This window comes from Nestor notabilis, unplaced genomic scaffold (assembly GCF_000696875.1).
Source record: "Nestor notabilis isolate BGI_N333 unplaced genomic scaffold, ASM69687v1 scaffold7134, whole genome shotgun sequence".
Lineage (NCBI taxonomy): Eukaryota > Metazoa > Chordata > Aves > Psittaciformes > Psittacidae > Nestor > Nestor notabilis.
In genome coordinates, this window is record NW_009925991.1 from 10,485 (window position 1) to 25,476 (window position 14,992).

The window sequence follows — 14,992 nt, forward strand, 5'->3', positions numbered from 1 at the left end:
TTGCTCAGCAGGCAGTGCTGCTATGGGGCTGCTTTGTGATGTCTCAGTGGGCTGCAGAGGGAAGCACTGAATCAAGCTGCTGAGAGGCATGCTGAGGATGGCTCACATACTCTCAGCACCCTGATTCTGGGTCACTACATCTCTGACTATACCACTGTCTACAGCCCCTGCGTCCCTGCAGGGATGGTAGGAGAAGGCAGAGGAGAGTGGTTCTGCCCGGTGAGAGCTGGAGATTGTGGATGAGAGTATGGCTGGGGCAGGATGCCGAGGGGCATCAGGACACTGACGGTTGGGATCTCCCTGCAGGCCTGCCTGCACAGGCAGTGCCTGGTGCCCATCAAGGCTTGGCAGGCATGGCCACATCGCCATGAGGAGCCTGGTGTGGTTAGACTGCAGTGAGAATCACCACCATGCTGCATCTAACACACTCTCACCCTGCCCCAGGTGCTGGTGTTGAAGATAACATCACATGTTCTTTCTTTCCCCTCCAGACCAACGATGCCTTAGGAGCCACCTGGAACTGGCTGTACTTCATTCCCCTCATCATCATTGGATCCTTCTTTGTCCTGAACCTTGTCCTGGGAGTGCTGTCGGGGTAAGTGAGATGCCATCCTTCTCCTCTGGGTCATGCTTGTTGCATGTCTCTCAGCCCCGAGGTTGGCCCTGGTACTGCCATGCCCCCCAGGACCCCAGTAACTGGTTCCTCTGTCCCACAACAACAGATTGCTCCCTGACTCTGCTTAGCAACTTGGTTCCCTGGGGGACCCAGGAAAGGGGGAGCCTTGAAAATGCTTTTTTGTTGTTTCACTTTGCTGAAGAGTTTGTGGATTTGGTCACCTGCAAGAAATGGCCAGTGTTGATCTTCTGGCTGCTTGGAACCTGCTGGTGGGGAGAGACATAGTGGTGCCTTATGGAAATGTGTCTGAGTTCAGGATGTGTTTGTAGTGGGGTGCATATTTGCTGGCTGATGGACTGCAGTGGGCATGGGATGGGTAGTTGTGGGAGCAATTAGGGGCACCTTCACACTGTTCAAGCCCTAGCTGCAAGATTATGCCTGGCATGGTGGGGTATGCCTGTTGGTGAGGATCAGGGTGCCTGGGTTGCACATGGACGAGCCAGGGACGCAGGGACAGTTGTCCCTGTTCTGCTTTTCCCAGGGGAGAGGAGGTTTTAATCTAAGCCATTAAGATGGGTTTGGAGAGCAACAGGCTTCTGTCTCCATGACAATGAACTGTGGTTGCATCAGCACGTCCTCAACCGCTGTTGGGGGTTGGTGCATGGGGAGAGCATGCCCTCTCCTGCACTGGGAGGGGGATATGGCTCCTCTGCCCTTGCTGCAGGTGGCAGCGGGGACTCCATGCCCAGCAGCAGGTCATTTTGTTCCTAATTGCCCATTGTGAAAAACAAAACAAAACATAAAACCCCCAAAACACTATAGCCTGGTTTGGCCAGCTGGAAAGTCCTTTGATGCAGGGATCAATGTGGAGACTGGCCCTGGTCTTCTCCCTCAGTGTCTGAATTGTCCCATGAGTTCAGGTGTGCTGGTAGTGGTTGTTTCAGGAGCGCTTTGCTGTGCTTCAGGGTCTGTTGGTGGGTTGAATTTCCTCAGCTCTCAGTCTAGGGTCTGACTGAGCCCAGGAGCTCTGGGGACAAGGCTGCAGGAGGGGATTCACACTGCCTTGCAGGGATTGATGTCTTATGGAGGATGAAGGTGTCCAAGCAGTGTTAGGTGGCTTTTGCATTTCTTATGCCACTTCCAACTTGGCGATTTGAGCAAAGCCCAACTGGGTGTCAGTGTCAAGCAGGAGCTTTCCTATGAAAGCCCAGAGAGGAAAAGTTAGAAAGCTTGTGGCTAGGCTGGTAGATGCAGAGTTGAATCATGCCAGTGTAATGTGTTGTGTGGACACCGAGGCTTTTAGGTGGTGTAATGCTGAGAGCAGCCTGGGGACACAGCAAGGTAGTAGTGCTCTGGCTTGCAAGCCAGCCACTGGGAGGAGGACCACAGGGTGGCTGCTGAGATGCCTGGTGTGTGCCCTTGGCCATGCTTGGTGCTTTTCTGCTCTAGGACTGTGCAAGGCAGCTGTTCCTGCACCCGCTGAATTGGACACAGTTGTCTAGGGCTCTTCCCAGGCACTGGCTGGCATTTCGACTGTTTGTTTATTGCTAATAGGGTTTGTATTGGGGAAGGATGCAAGTGGGTGGGTGGCCTAATTGGCAATGGAGATGCTCTCGTGGTGTGCCAAATATCTAGGGAAAAGCACGACTGCTCAGCTCCCTGGAGGGCTGAGAAAGGTGAGTGGAGGCTGCAAACTGGGCTCTGCCACCCAGTGGCAGACCCACCATGTGTGCCCTTCTTCTTGGCCACGGTCACAGACATCCTCTGTGGCTCAGTGGATGCAGTCCCTCAGCAGTGGTGAAGCATCCTTTTGCCAATGCTGCCACTGGAGCTGCAGAGGGGTATGACATAAAGTGGGAGAAGGTACTTCTGCACACAATGTATGTCCTTGAGGGTAATAAAAAGGACTTAGTTCCTTGCTTTGCTTGCTTAATTTTTATTGTTTTTACTTCTTGAAATCCTCTTGTGCTGGAAGAGAGCGCTTGGCTCTGCTGTGGGAGGGCAAGTATGACCTTTCCATCCCCCAGCCTCTGAGCTGGATGAGCAGGCAGGGTCTGGCTGCATCCTCTTGCATGCCCTGCGGTTGGGCTGAGCTGGGAGGAGATGAGCTCCATGGAAACATCTGCACGAGAAGGAAACCTTTCTTCAGCATTCCAGCACTGCTTTGAAAGAAGATAGGCAGCCCTGCCCAGCTAGCTGAAATTAAGGTCACTCTGTTAACTTGGGACATAGCAGTGAGTGGCAGGCCATGGTAGCCTGCTTGCAGAAACCTGGATCCACGTTGCTCGCAAACTGCTCCATCTGCACTGGCAAATAATGAGGTCTGCTCAGGATTTCCAGCTTTCTTCTCGAAGTTCACACTCAGGAGCTGCTGCAGAGCTGCCTTTCTGCTTTGTCTCAGCAGTGTTGTTTTTTTTTTGGGAAACAATCAAACACCCAAGGCAGGTCTTGAATGCAAAGAGGCTGCAGGAGGACATTTGTATGTTTAACTTGCCACCAGCAGAAGTTTGCCGGAGCCCAGATTTAGCAATCTTCTGGTTGCGATGCGCATCTCTCCCAACAGTCAGTTCCCCAACTGTTAAACTGAGGCATGACCTCCGTGATGTAAACAGCCTGGATCCATCTGCTCCTAAGCACAAAGTATGTGGGAGAGGAAAAGAAATTATTTCCATCATACTGAGGCTCCTCGATTTTTCTCTCTAAACACTAACACGCACACATGCACTGGAATTGCATGCAACACTATTAAGAGGAGATAGAGTTGCTTCAGGCAGGGGCTTGGAGAGCCAGTTCTTCTGGGGCTTTGGCATTTATTACTGTGTCTATTAACTTTCACCCTCTATGGGTGCGATTACATATCAATTAATTCTAACTGAAAGCAGGAAAGGAAAAAAACAATGGCCCTGTTCCTCTTTGAGAGCAGGTATGAAGCCCCAGGAGATGTGACTGCTCGGCTTTTAAAGCTACGCAGGCTACTGAAATAATCCTGGCAGAAGAGAGTCAGTGGGAGCAAGTGAGGATGGAGCATCAGCTGAAATGCCTTGTTTTCTGCCATGTGGCAGCCAGTGGATGTCAGAGCTCAGGAAGTTGCTGAGACTCGTATTGAGCATTGCCTGCTGCTGTGCTGTGACCTGAGGTTGATGTCACCCAGCACCCTGCTGCGGTGTGGCAGAGTTTACCTGCAGATCTGCATTTCTTCCTTGGGAGAGCCACTGTAGTGCAGAGAGAGAATCGCATGCTGCAGGAGGAGTAGGAGGGATGGATGGGACCTCCTTCTGCCCTGGTTGATGGCCCATTGCAGGTAGTGCACTGCAGTCAATTGGCTCTGAATCAGGGGGGTGCAGAAGTTGCATGTGCCCCATGCAAGAGATCTGCAAAGGTCTGCTTTCCCTTCTTCGTGAATTTTTATTTTTACTTTTATTTTTCTCTCACCTGGCTCTCATGTAAAACAATTTGGATCTGTGTGTTTGGGGTGCATGAGCAACAGAGATCCAGTGAGAGCTGTGCTGCCCTGTCCCTGCTGCCTGTGGCATGCATGCTGCTGCAGTGGCAGTAATGCCATCCCAGTAATGGCCACAGCTCACCACTTGTCCTGTCCTAGTCACTGCGGAAGTCCTGCCTTCTTTGCACCGATGGCAAGAACATGGCTTGTGTCTAGCTTGTTGCTGGGAGTAAGAAGATGAAAGAGTGAAGATAAAAAATAAGCCATGCTTGGGGGTATAATGTTGAGGACTCGTGGAGTTTCTGAAACTAGACAGGCTGTGTTTTGTCTCTTTTCCACCTCCCTTTCCCCAGCCCCTGCAGGGAAAATCTGGTTTGGAATTGCTCTCCTCCATTCATGGTAGCATCTGTCCTCCCATTGAGGGCTGGTAGACTTCTCTCCCCTATCCAGTCTCATACTTGAGCCCCTTTCCGGGGTGACAAATCTGCTATAATCACTGGCATTCATGGTCCACAGCAATAGCTGTGTGAGTGCAGAGTGGAAGGGGATGCTGCCCAACCTAGGAAGTCTGGGTCCTTGGGTCTGCAAGGAGAAGACCTTTGGAAGCTGTTGGCAGAGAAAGATGTTGAGCATGATGGCAATAAAATCCATCTGCATTGTACCAAACAAGAGAGTAATTTAAATCCTCCTAATTGCTTCCACTCATCCTGGTGATGTTAAGTCTTTTCTCTCTTTAAGACTTTTCTGCCCCCCACCCCCAGCTCTTGCTCTAAGCCTTCGAAAGAAGTGTCTAATGTTATAATTAAAGGATCAATTTGGCAAGATTTCTTTGTCTTAAGATCTTTTTCTTTCAGGTTGGGTTAGTGCTGTGTTCCCAGTCTCTGGAGAGTTTTCTCCAGCTCCTCCAGGAGTCTTCTGTACAATCTCTGAAATCTTTTCACTTCACTTAATTTGAATTTTTTTCCCATCCAATTTTGAGGCATAACAAATGATGAATAAAATTAAGTTTTACAGCAATTAATAATAAGGGCATTGAAGATACAAGTATACATTTTCAATGGAGGCAGGGTTTGGGGTTTTTTTCTGGCTCTCTGCAAAACCTGGGCCCTGTGTATTCAAGCTGGATTGGGTGGTTTGAGGCTAAAAACACTGGAAAGCCAATTAATGTCTCAGAGGTAGGTGTTTTGTGGAGGGGAAATCAGGCAGACGTATTGCCACAATGCAGAAAGGCTCATGGGGAGGTCAGGAGCTGGCAGCAAGATGGCAACATGCCCAAGAAATATTGTGTTGAGAGCACGAAAGCTTGGAAGCATCTTTTTTTTTTTTTTTTTTTTTTTTTTTCTTTAATGGTTGTGACATCTCGGGGAGTAGCTCAGATGAGACGTAAAGTGTCTGTGTCCATTGTGTGTTTGGGGATACACAGTTGGAGCTGCTTTTGAATGGAGATGTGGGTATAACGAGGAGGGGGACCATGATGCCTCCTGCCAAGTCCCTCAGCACCATCATGGGGTGCACATTGGCTGGATCATGTTTGGTGAGAAATGCCCATGCTTGTCACTTTGTTCTGGGGAAGCTTTTGTATCATCAGTGTGGTGTTTGAACATGAGTGAAGCGAAGGAGCTTTGAGATCTTCTATATTCAGCAGCCAGGTGGGCATCCATATTCAATGAGTGCTTCTCTGCCTTGCTCTGCTGTACCACCTTTCTGTGGAGGGCATCCAGGCCCTTTGCAAACAAGCTGCCTGACAAGAGATGCATGTGTCTGGTGTGCCGTATCCTCTGGTGTTACAGGGAACAACTCCTTTTACAGCCAGCTGGACAGAATTAAAAAAAAATCTAAACCAAAATGATGACTTGATGACTTTCCCCTTTGATTTCTCTTTGCAAATTATTTACTAGTGTGTCTCAATTGCTTCAGATTTGCTCTTATTTGTGCCTTCTTGCAAATCTGCTCTGTGGACTGTCCATTGTCTGTGGGTGAAAAGGCTTGATTTTAATCCTCTCGACAGAGCACTTGACAGATAGTTCTTGCTTACAGATTGCTTTCAGAGTTGTTTGTTTCAGATCATCTCGTAGTTTCTGTCTTCCTGGTTTGTGACAGCAATTGTGTGGCCATGGTTGCAGCTCTTTGACTTGGCAGATGGCTTTGGAGCTGCCCAGTTCCTCCGTGACCAACTTCATCCTTACAAGGGGTAATGGGCACTCCTGTTGGGTGAAGTAGACAGGATGCCCCAAATGTCAATCACATAGTGTTATCGTTTTTTGTACATCATAGGTGGCTGTTTGTTTGTTTTGCAGTGGTGAAGTGACATATCTGACAGTTGCATCGTGGGTTTCACATTTGATGGTTGGTTCTGAATTAATTGTATTTGTGTGTTGAAGGTGTCAATTAGAGTGCTTGGAAGTTCCTGGGAAGTTAATGTGATGAAATGTTAGAAATTGGTGATTTTTTTTCTGTGCTGTAACTCACTTGCAGTACTGGCCATCCACCTTTCATCTGCAGATCACTGTCACTTGAAAAGGGGAATTATAAAACTGTTCTCTGCTTACTGAGGATAAAAACTGGAGCATAGGAGGGAAGGGGACAAGTGACATTTTTCCAGCGCTGCATGAGCCAGTGGGAGTGATTGTGAGCAAAGCCTGGGGCTCTTCAAGCGGTGAAGCTCTGCTGCTCATACCAGCCCTGTCTGATAAGAGCAAAATAAAATCCAGAGCTTCCACCTCTGCTTCTTACTGCTGGGGCTACCAGACCCTCTGCCACCTTTCTGTAGCTTTCTTGCAGATAGTTTGACCATGTTATTACTGCCTTTGGTGCAAAATTGCAAACAACAGACTTCTCTGAGCAATGGGGACAAAGATGTGAACCTCAGTATTGTTACCGTTGGAAAAATGTTGAAACTGAGACTCTACAACTGCAATGTTGGTGGCTTCCTTCTCCTTCTGATATTTGTTGTCTTTGTCATTTATTTTTCTCTACTTCAGAACAATAAGGTCTCCAAACTCTTGGCTGTTCTGCACCAAGAGTTCCACAAGTGTTGTGGAAAAGCTGTCTTTTTCTTTTTTTAAAGGCCATAGCAGGGTTGAGCTGAACACAAAGCAAGCAACCACGAGTTCTTTTCTCACTTTGATCATGGAGTACTTCTTGGATGCATGCATGAAGTATGTGGAGAGGGGCTGATCCCACCTGAAATGCAGAGGCTGGACTGGACATTTGCATCTCTGCTGGGATTCGTTGGCAAGGGACAGACTTTGCATCAAGGTACAGCTAATGCCCAGCTGTGTTCCCAAGCAATGGGTGAACCTGTTCTTGGATGAATGAGAGCCTGTTGACTGAAGCTAAGAAACAGGAATTACTGAAGAGGGGAGGTATTTAAAGTCCTTGCTGTTCAGTGGACAGGGTTCTCCATAAGCAGATGCAAAATGTGAGTTCTCTTGTGTTTCTCGCTGCTTTGAGTAATTTCAGTGTCTCCATTGCTGCTTTGGCTCTCCATCAAATACCAATTAGTTGAATTCTTGAACTTCATGCTCAGGGCTGCCCAAAGCCTAGACCCGAGAGATCCTATAACACAGGTAGCCAGTAGTGACCCTGTCCCTGCTGATTTTGGGCCCTGTGTGGATCCAAAATGGCCCATATATTTTTGAGGGGACAGTTTATAAAAAGAGCTCTTTAGTGCTGGGAATCTTGACTTTTCTTCTGGTAGCTCCTCATCTTCAGATGCTCTGTCCTCTCCCCACCTGTGGAGACAGTTTCTGATTTGGGCTGCCTTCTCCCTGTGTCTTCATGTTGTCATTGCCTGTCCTTTGTGCCTCTATTTTTGTTCACTTCTCCTCTTAGTGTGGGGTGTTAACACAAACCAGCATGACAAGGTCTTTCTGATTTGTTCATGCTGCTAAATAGCAATCCTGTCTAATACAAGCCCCTTTAGGACCTGGTGGAAGTGACAGACATCAGCGAATGTTTATAATAAAACCTGATGTAAATCAGTCATAGAATCATAGAATACTACATTTGAAGGGACATAATTTTCATTTGGTGCAACCTTTCTTTGCAAAAGCATGACCTAGACAAGATGGCCCAGCATGCTCTCCAGCTAAATCTTAATACTGTCCAGTGCTGGGGAATCCACCACCTCCTTGGGGAGATTATTCCAATGTCTGATTGTTCTGGTTGTGAAAAATTTTCCTTGTGTCCAGTTGGAATCTCTCTAGGAGTAACCTGTACCCATTACTCCTTGTCTTTTCCATGTGACTCCCTGTAAAAATGGAGTCTCTGTCTCCTTTGTAGCCACCCTTTAAATACTGAAACACAGTGATAAGGTCTACCTTAAGCCTTCTTAATGCTGAACAAACTCAGTGTCATGGTTTAACCCCAGCTGGCAACTAAGTACCACGCAGCCACTCACTCGCTCCCCCTGCCTTGGTAGGATGGGGACAAGAATCAGAAAAAGGGGTTGAGATAAGAACAGTTTAGTAATTGAAATAAAGTAAATAATAATAATAATAATCATAGGAAATAAAAAAAGAGAATAAAACCCAATAAACACAAGTGATGCACAGTACAGTTGCTCACCACATGGTCACCAAAGCGCAGCCTGACCTGAGCAGTGATTGATGGCTCCAGGGCAACTCCCCCCCAGTTTCTATACTGGGCATGACGTGCTGTGGTATGGAATATCCCTTTGGCTAGTTTGGGTCAGGTGTCCTGTCTCTGCTTCTTCTCAGCTTCCTGTGCCCCTCCTCACTGGCAGAGCATGAGAGACTGAAAAGTCCCTGATCAGGGTAAGCACTAGGTAGCAACTAGAACATTGGTGTGTTATCATATCAACATTGTTCTCAGACTAAAGCCAAAACAGAGCACTGTACCAGCTACTAGGAGGAAAATTAACTCTATCCCAGCTGAAACCAGGACATCCAGTTCTCTTAGCCTTTCCTCATATAGTTCTTTGATCATCTTTGCGGCGCTTCTCTGGACCCTCTCCAGCCTGTCCACATCTTTTTTGTATAGGAGGGAGCAAAACTGAACACAGTATTCTAGATATGGCCTGACAAGCACTGAGTAGAGTGCAATTATGACTTCTTTATCTCTGCTGGTGATGCCTTTGTTGGTGCAAATCCTACCAGCTTTCTTTGCCATAGCAGCACACTGTTCACTCATATTGAGCTTGCTGTACACCAGGACCCCCAGGTCCCTTTCCTCAGAGCTGCTCCCCAGCCGGGTAGATTCCAGCCTGTGCTGCACCCTTGGATTATGTTTTCCCAGGTGCAAGACCTTATACTTGTCCTTGTAACTTGATATGATTCTTGTTAGCCCACTCTTCCAGCCTATCCAGGTCATCCTGCAGGGTGGCTCTCCCTTCTGAAGTGTCCACTGCCCCACTCAGTTTGCTGTCATCAGCAAATTTCATTGGGGTACACTTGATCCAATCATCCAGATCATTTATGAAGATATTAAACAGTGTTGGGCTCACTGTCAACCCCTGGGGGACCCCACTTGCAACAGGTCACCAGTTTGAAAAAGAGCTATTCACCACCACCCTCTGGGTGTGGCTGGTCAGCCAGTTCCCTATCCACCACATAGACCATAATGTGTCAGTTCCTCAAGGAGGAGGCTGTGGGAAACGGTATTGAAAGCCCTGGAGAAATCCAGCTAGACAGTCACAATCTTTCTCTAAGGTAGAAGATAACCATCAGTGTTTGCCCCTGGGACAGTGATGTAATGGGCTGGTATCTCCCAGCTCCTTCCTGGTTTACAATTCGATGTCACCAACAGCTTGTCAGCTTTTCATTCCCCAACTTGTGTGTCTGCCACTGCTCTATAAATGTGCTCTCTTCAACATCATCAGCTGTATGCTCTGCTTCTTGCTGCAGCTTTGTCACAACATGGCAAACATGTAACTTTTGCCGAAGTACACCCGGGATGATCAAAGCCGCTGCTAAAAGGGAATACAAGAAATAGGATGTTTCTGTTTTCCTTTTCTTGTATTATTTCTTTTCACCAGTTAGTGCTTCATGAGAAGACTTTCGCAAAACAATCCAGCTTCATTAAGGAATCATAGAAACATAGAATGGCTTGGAAGGGATCTTTAAAGGTCATCTACTCCAACCCCCCTGCCATGAGCAGAGACATCTTCAATTAGATGAGATTGCTCAGAGCCCTGTCCAGCCTGACCTTGAATCTTCTTTAACTTCTTCTGGCAATTCAAGTGAACTTAAATCAAGCATTTACCCATATCCAAAAACTTGTTGCCTCCTTCAAAGCAGATCTAAGCAGCACATCTTCCGTCTGCAGAAGTTTTTGTACCTTTCAGACACCCTGCTGTAGCCTTTGCTATTGGTTCAGTACAATAATCCTGGTCTGCAGTGCCAGTTCTGCTCTGCTTGCTTGCCACCGTCTGTTTAAGTTGAAGCACCAGGTTACAGACTGCACAGTTAGTTCAACACTCTTACTTTAGTTCCTTTACACCTCTTGGGTAAATACCATCTGATCCCCCTGGTTTGCACCTGTCTCATCTGTGTTTTCCAAACCGTCTGTTGTCGATTCTATCCCATAACCTTCTCTGACATCCTCCTGGAGTCGAAGGTGTTTTTTCCTCCAATCGTGATACTCAAATCTGAAGCAGAGCCATGAGCTGAGACCTTGAGTGCCAAAGAGAGCAGCAGTATTACCTGATGTCTTCAGATGGTGTTCCTTGTTATACATCCCATTACATGTGTTTCTTCACAACAGCATGGTACTTTTGCCTCATCCTCAGCATCCTTTTCCTACACCGTCCTTTCTGCTGCCTTGTGTTATTTTAAGACCTGCTTATCACTGGTTTGTTGGAGGCATCTTTAATTAAAAGGTGACAAATTGATAGGTTTGAAGTTGGTTGGCTTGTTATTTCAAAGAGCTGAAGCCACAGTATTGTGACCAGTCCTATATATCCGTTCTGGACTCAACGAAGCTCCAAAAAGGAGAAAAGTGGTTTGCAGTATCTGTGATTTATATATATATTTATTTCTTCTTAACTGTTTTTTGGTTGTTGGTTTTCTTGTAGTTGGGTGTTTTGTTTTGGATTTGGTCCTCAAAAAAGGGAGGCTGTTTTCAAGCTGAATGCTTCCACATGGGTTCTTCTCCCACTAAAACCAGGCATCGGCTCTCGAGTCCTTCGGAGTGCAACAGTGTAGTGAAAGGATCACTGTCCTGGTGTGAACGAGGGTGTGGGGGCCTGGGGAGGAAGGTGTGGTATCCCCCAAGGTCTCTTGCTGGGAGCAGAGACGCTCTCAGGCTGTGTGAGGGGTATGCCAAGGCTGTAGAGGAGGATTTGCAGGCAGAGGAGGAGCGAACCATCTGTGCTTCAATCGCCCCAGCAGGCTGGGCACAGTGTGTGGATGGATGGTGCCCTTGCGTGCAGGAGGACAGATGGCAGGCTGCTCCCCAGTTTCCACTGCAACCTTCAATGCTTGCCTCCATCACACGCTGCATGCCTTTGGCTTTATGAGGCCAGACAGAGAAGGACTGAAATGACACAGGGTCGGCACGAGTGTTGCTTGGCTGTCATGGGTGGATGTTTTCAAGCTGGAAACATCAGGATTTGTGGCCAGGAGACCCAGGTGAACAAGCAGAGCTGTTGCAGGTAGAGACAGTGCTATCCCCCCTCACAGCTATCCCCTAATGGGGCAGCACAGCCCTGGGCTCTTTGCAAGGCAAAACTGGGCCATCCCTGGTGATGTAGCGAAACACACCGGGCAACAGAGCCCTTCAATGGGAGGCAGGCACCTGACTCCCTTGGCAATGTGATGCTGCCCTGCCTGTGACTTGGAGCCTTCCCAAGCAGCTGTCAGTCACCATTGCTGGCCCTGTTCTCGCTCACATACAGTATTATCTCTACCCGCTGCTGCAAATTGGCTCTGAGCAATCCTTGATCTGTCAGCATCGCCTACCCACTCTCAGATGTCACCAGCCCCCGCTGCTGCCCTGCTTGGTAACGTGTCTCTCTGAAATGTAATAATTCATTAAGTTGAGCTTAACTTCCCCCCCCCCTCCTCTTTCTAATGGACAAAAGCAATTAAGCTCCATTAGGGATCAAGCGCATGGGAAGTGTCTTCCTCAGAGACACTGCCACAGCTGCACAGACCTTGTCCCTGGATGTGTGTGGCACCAGCTTCTTACAAATTAGGGTCCCATGAGCAAATGGTTGGTTAGGGGAAAATGTTTGATGAGGGGAGTGCTGGAAAAGATGCTCTGCTCCCTCCTCTGGGAAAAAGTGATTTAAGGTTCAGCTGATCCTTCTGGCTGGATTTTATTGTGGACACATGATGATGGCTTCTCTTACCATGCAGCACAAGGAAGCACTAGCCTCAGCGGAGGAGGAGCTGGAAGACAGAAGAATGGGCAAGCAAGAGGTGGCAGAGAGGGGCCAGATTCTCAGCTGATGTAAATCAGGGAAAGCTTTCCAGGTGCTTCCAGTTGCTGAATATATCTGTGGGGCCTGGCTGGCAAAAGTTCTGCCAAGGTGCTGGGTGGCATGGGCTTCAGCACATGGGAGCACCAATGGAGCAAACCAGAGGGAGAGAGGCAACTTCCCCACTAATTCTGGTTGCAAATGGCATCTTCGCATTTCTTGATATTCCAAATTTGCTAACAAAGGCCAGTGAGCAGTGATGGTACAGGTCCTGCCTTTCCTCCAGCTAATGCAAGGATGTTTTTTTGCATGGCATATCCAAAACTGAGAGTGCGTTTCACTGTTGGCTGTGGGAGGTCCTTCCTTCTCCCCCATCTCCTCCCACCCTCCTTCCCTCCACTTAGGCTGCTTTTCTCTTCCTTGTCTTTTGTTCTCTCCCCCTTCCCTGCCCTAAGAAGAAAGTCTCATTTCAGTCTGAAAGCCAGCAATGGAGGGGGAGAGTTGTTTGATGCTTAATGCCAGAGCAGCAGGAAACTTCACCTTCCTGGGGTGGAATTAAAAATGCTTGAATTGTCTGGGGATCTTAAACAAGAGATGCAGGGAACATTCAAGGCTTTTCACACAAACACACATACACACACATGCAGAAGCCCACACAGCATTAAGGGTGTAATAGCTCAGCTGGGGTAATGCACTTGAACTCCCTCTGCAGCAGACAGACCAATTTTTTCAGTTCTTTTGAATTTTTTTTTTCTTTTGAGGCTGGAGATTGCTGCTAGTCTCCAGGGGGAGAGACATTTGTCTTGCAGAGAGAATGGTGCCATTTATTCTTTGCAATCACTCTTCCCTCAGAGCACCCTGGAACTGCGAGGAGGCTGAGGGCACAGGCTGTGTTCGTCCATGCCCCTGGAGCTTCTGTGGCTGCTGGGGCTTGGATGGGAATGGGAGCTGCAGCCAGGATATTGCATCCCCTGGTGTTGTTGCAAGGAAGGCTGTGCTGGGGGGATGTCTGTTGTGAGAGATGCTTTCTGTGTGCAAATGTGATCATCAGTAGAGGTGCAACTTGCAAGTCAAGATGCCCAAGGTACATGGTGTGTGCAAGTGTGGGGCGTGGGACCTTCCAGAAATAGGTTCAGTTGTGTCATCTTACATATGACCCATCTTACACCCATGGTGTGGGTGGGAGGTTGCCTACATTGCCAACCCTGTGTTTCCTGCTCGATATTTCAATTTCTTTGTGTGTGATGGCCTTTGCATACATGCTTAGGGCTCCATTTGCTGCTTCATACAAGGTGGATGAAAAATCTGCCTGGGTCTTCTACATATGGGCATAGGTGTGTGTGAAACAGAAAGAGGACCATGCTTACCAGCATGGTTTTGTGTTTTAACTACATGTGAGAAGATGTATATAGCCCTAGCTACATATGAGTGTCTTTCACAGCTCTGGACTGAACTATAGGTGAAATAATATGTCTTAGGTACTATTTATGTGTGTGAGCACCTGGATGCTAGCGTATCTGTGCACCACATGTGCTAAAGGCTACATGAGCAGGGGGCACAGCACTAGCTCTGGCCAGTGTTGATCAGCATTTGACATGCCCTTGCCTGCACAGAGCCCTTGCAATGCTGTCTGCACTCCTGCCCACTGCAGAGCGGTGCCAAGCTGTTGTCCTTCTCTGGACTGGTCACTACATCTGGACAGTTCGTGTGAAACACTGAAGTCCAGAGGAGGACAACAGGGATGTCTCAAGTCCTGGGAAAATACTTTAGGGAGAAGCTGGAAAGAAAAAGGATTCAGAGGAGGAGGTAAAGGTGGCAGATAGGACTTGCCCTCTTCCATTCCTGTGCTGCCTATCCACAGTGCCCGGTTTTTATTCCTAAAGGGACATGCAGAAGCTGAGTTGGTTCTGGAGGCAGGTGGCACTGGGAGCACTTTACCTGAACAGCAGTGGCTCCCAACTGGGGCATGCAGGGCTGAGTGACCAAGCAGGGGGTTTGCTTACATGCATCCATTCCTTTCCTCTTGCAAAGAAGCCTCTCCACCTCTGGTTGTTCACCCATACCCTGGCCATGCTTTGGATGAGGATGGCTGTGCATCTTCCCAATCCCAACTCCTCTCACCATCTTCTTCTGCCCTTTCCCAGGGAGTTTGCCAAAGAGCGTGAAAGAGTGGAGAACCGCCGAGCCTTCATGAAGCTACGGCGCCAGCAGCAGATCGAGCGGGAGCTCAATGGCTACCGGGCCTGGATAGACAAAGCGGGTAAAGGCTGCCGGGCCACGGGAGGTCCCTGCGGTATGGTGGGCACCACATGCTGCTGGTTATGGGTGGTGGGGATGGGAAGGGATCCCTGAACATCATCCAGTGCAACCCCAGAGTTGCACAGGTGCTTACATGTTGGCATTGGCTTCATGGGTGAGCACGGTCCCAGATGGTGTGAAGGTCTAGCCAGGCTGCAAGCAAGGACATCACCAACATGAAACCTCATGTTTTGTGGCATGAAACTTGTATTTTGAACATAAGGTGTATTACATCTCCAGGGGAGGCTGTGAG

The 14,992-nt window shown here is 48.2% G+C and overlaps 1 protein-coding gene across 1 annotated transcript in view; it reads left to right on the top strand.

Annotated features, from left to right (window-relative positions):
• Window positions 1–261: 261 nt before the first annotated feature.
• The window catches only part of LOC104404787 (voltage-dependent R-type calcium channel subunit alpha-1E-like), a gene marked incomplete at its 3' end in the record, with an annotated part of 59,962 nt that continues 45,231 nt past the window's right edge, over window positions 262–14,992 (top strand). The window contains 3 exon segments of the mRNA XM_010013313.1: window positions 262–342; window positions 492–595; window positions 14,586–14,701. Of these exon segments, the coding sequence (XP_010011615.1) occupies window positions 262–342; window positions 492–595; window positions 14,586–14,701 (301 nt within the window).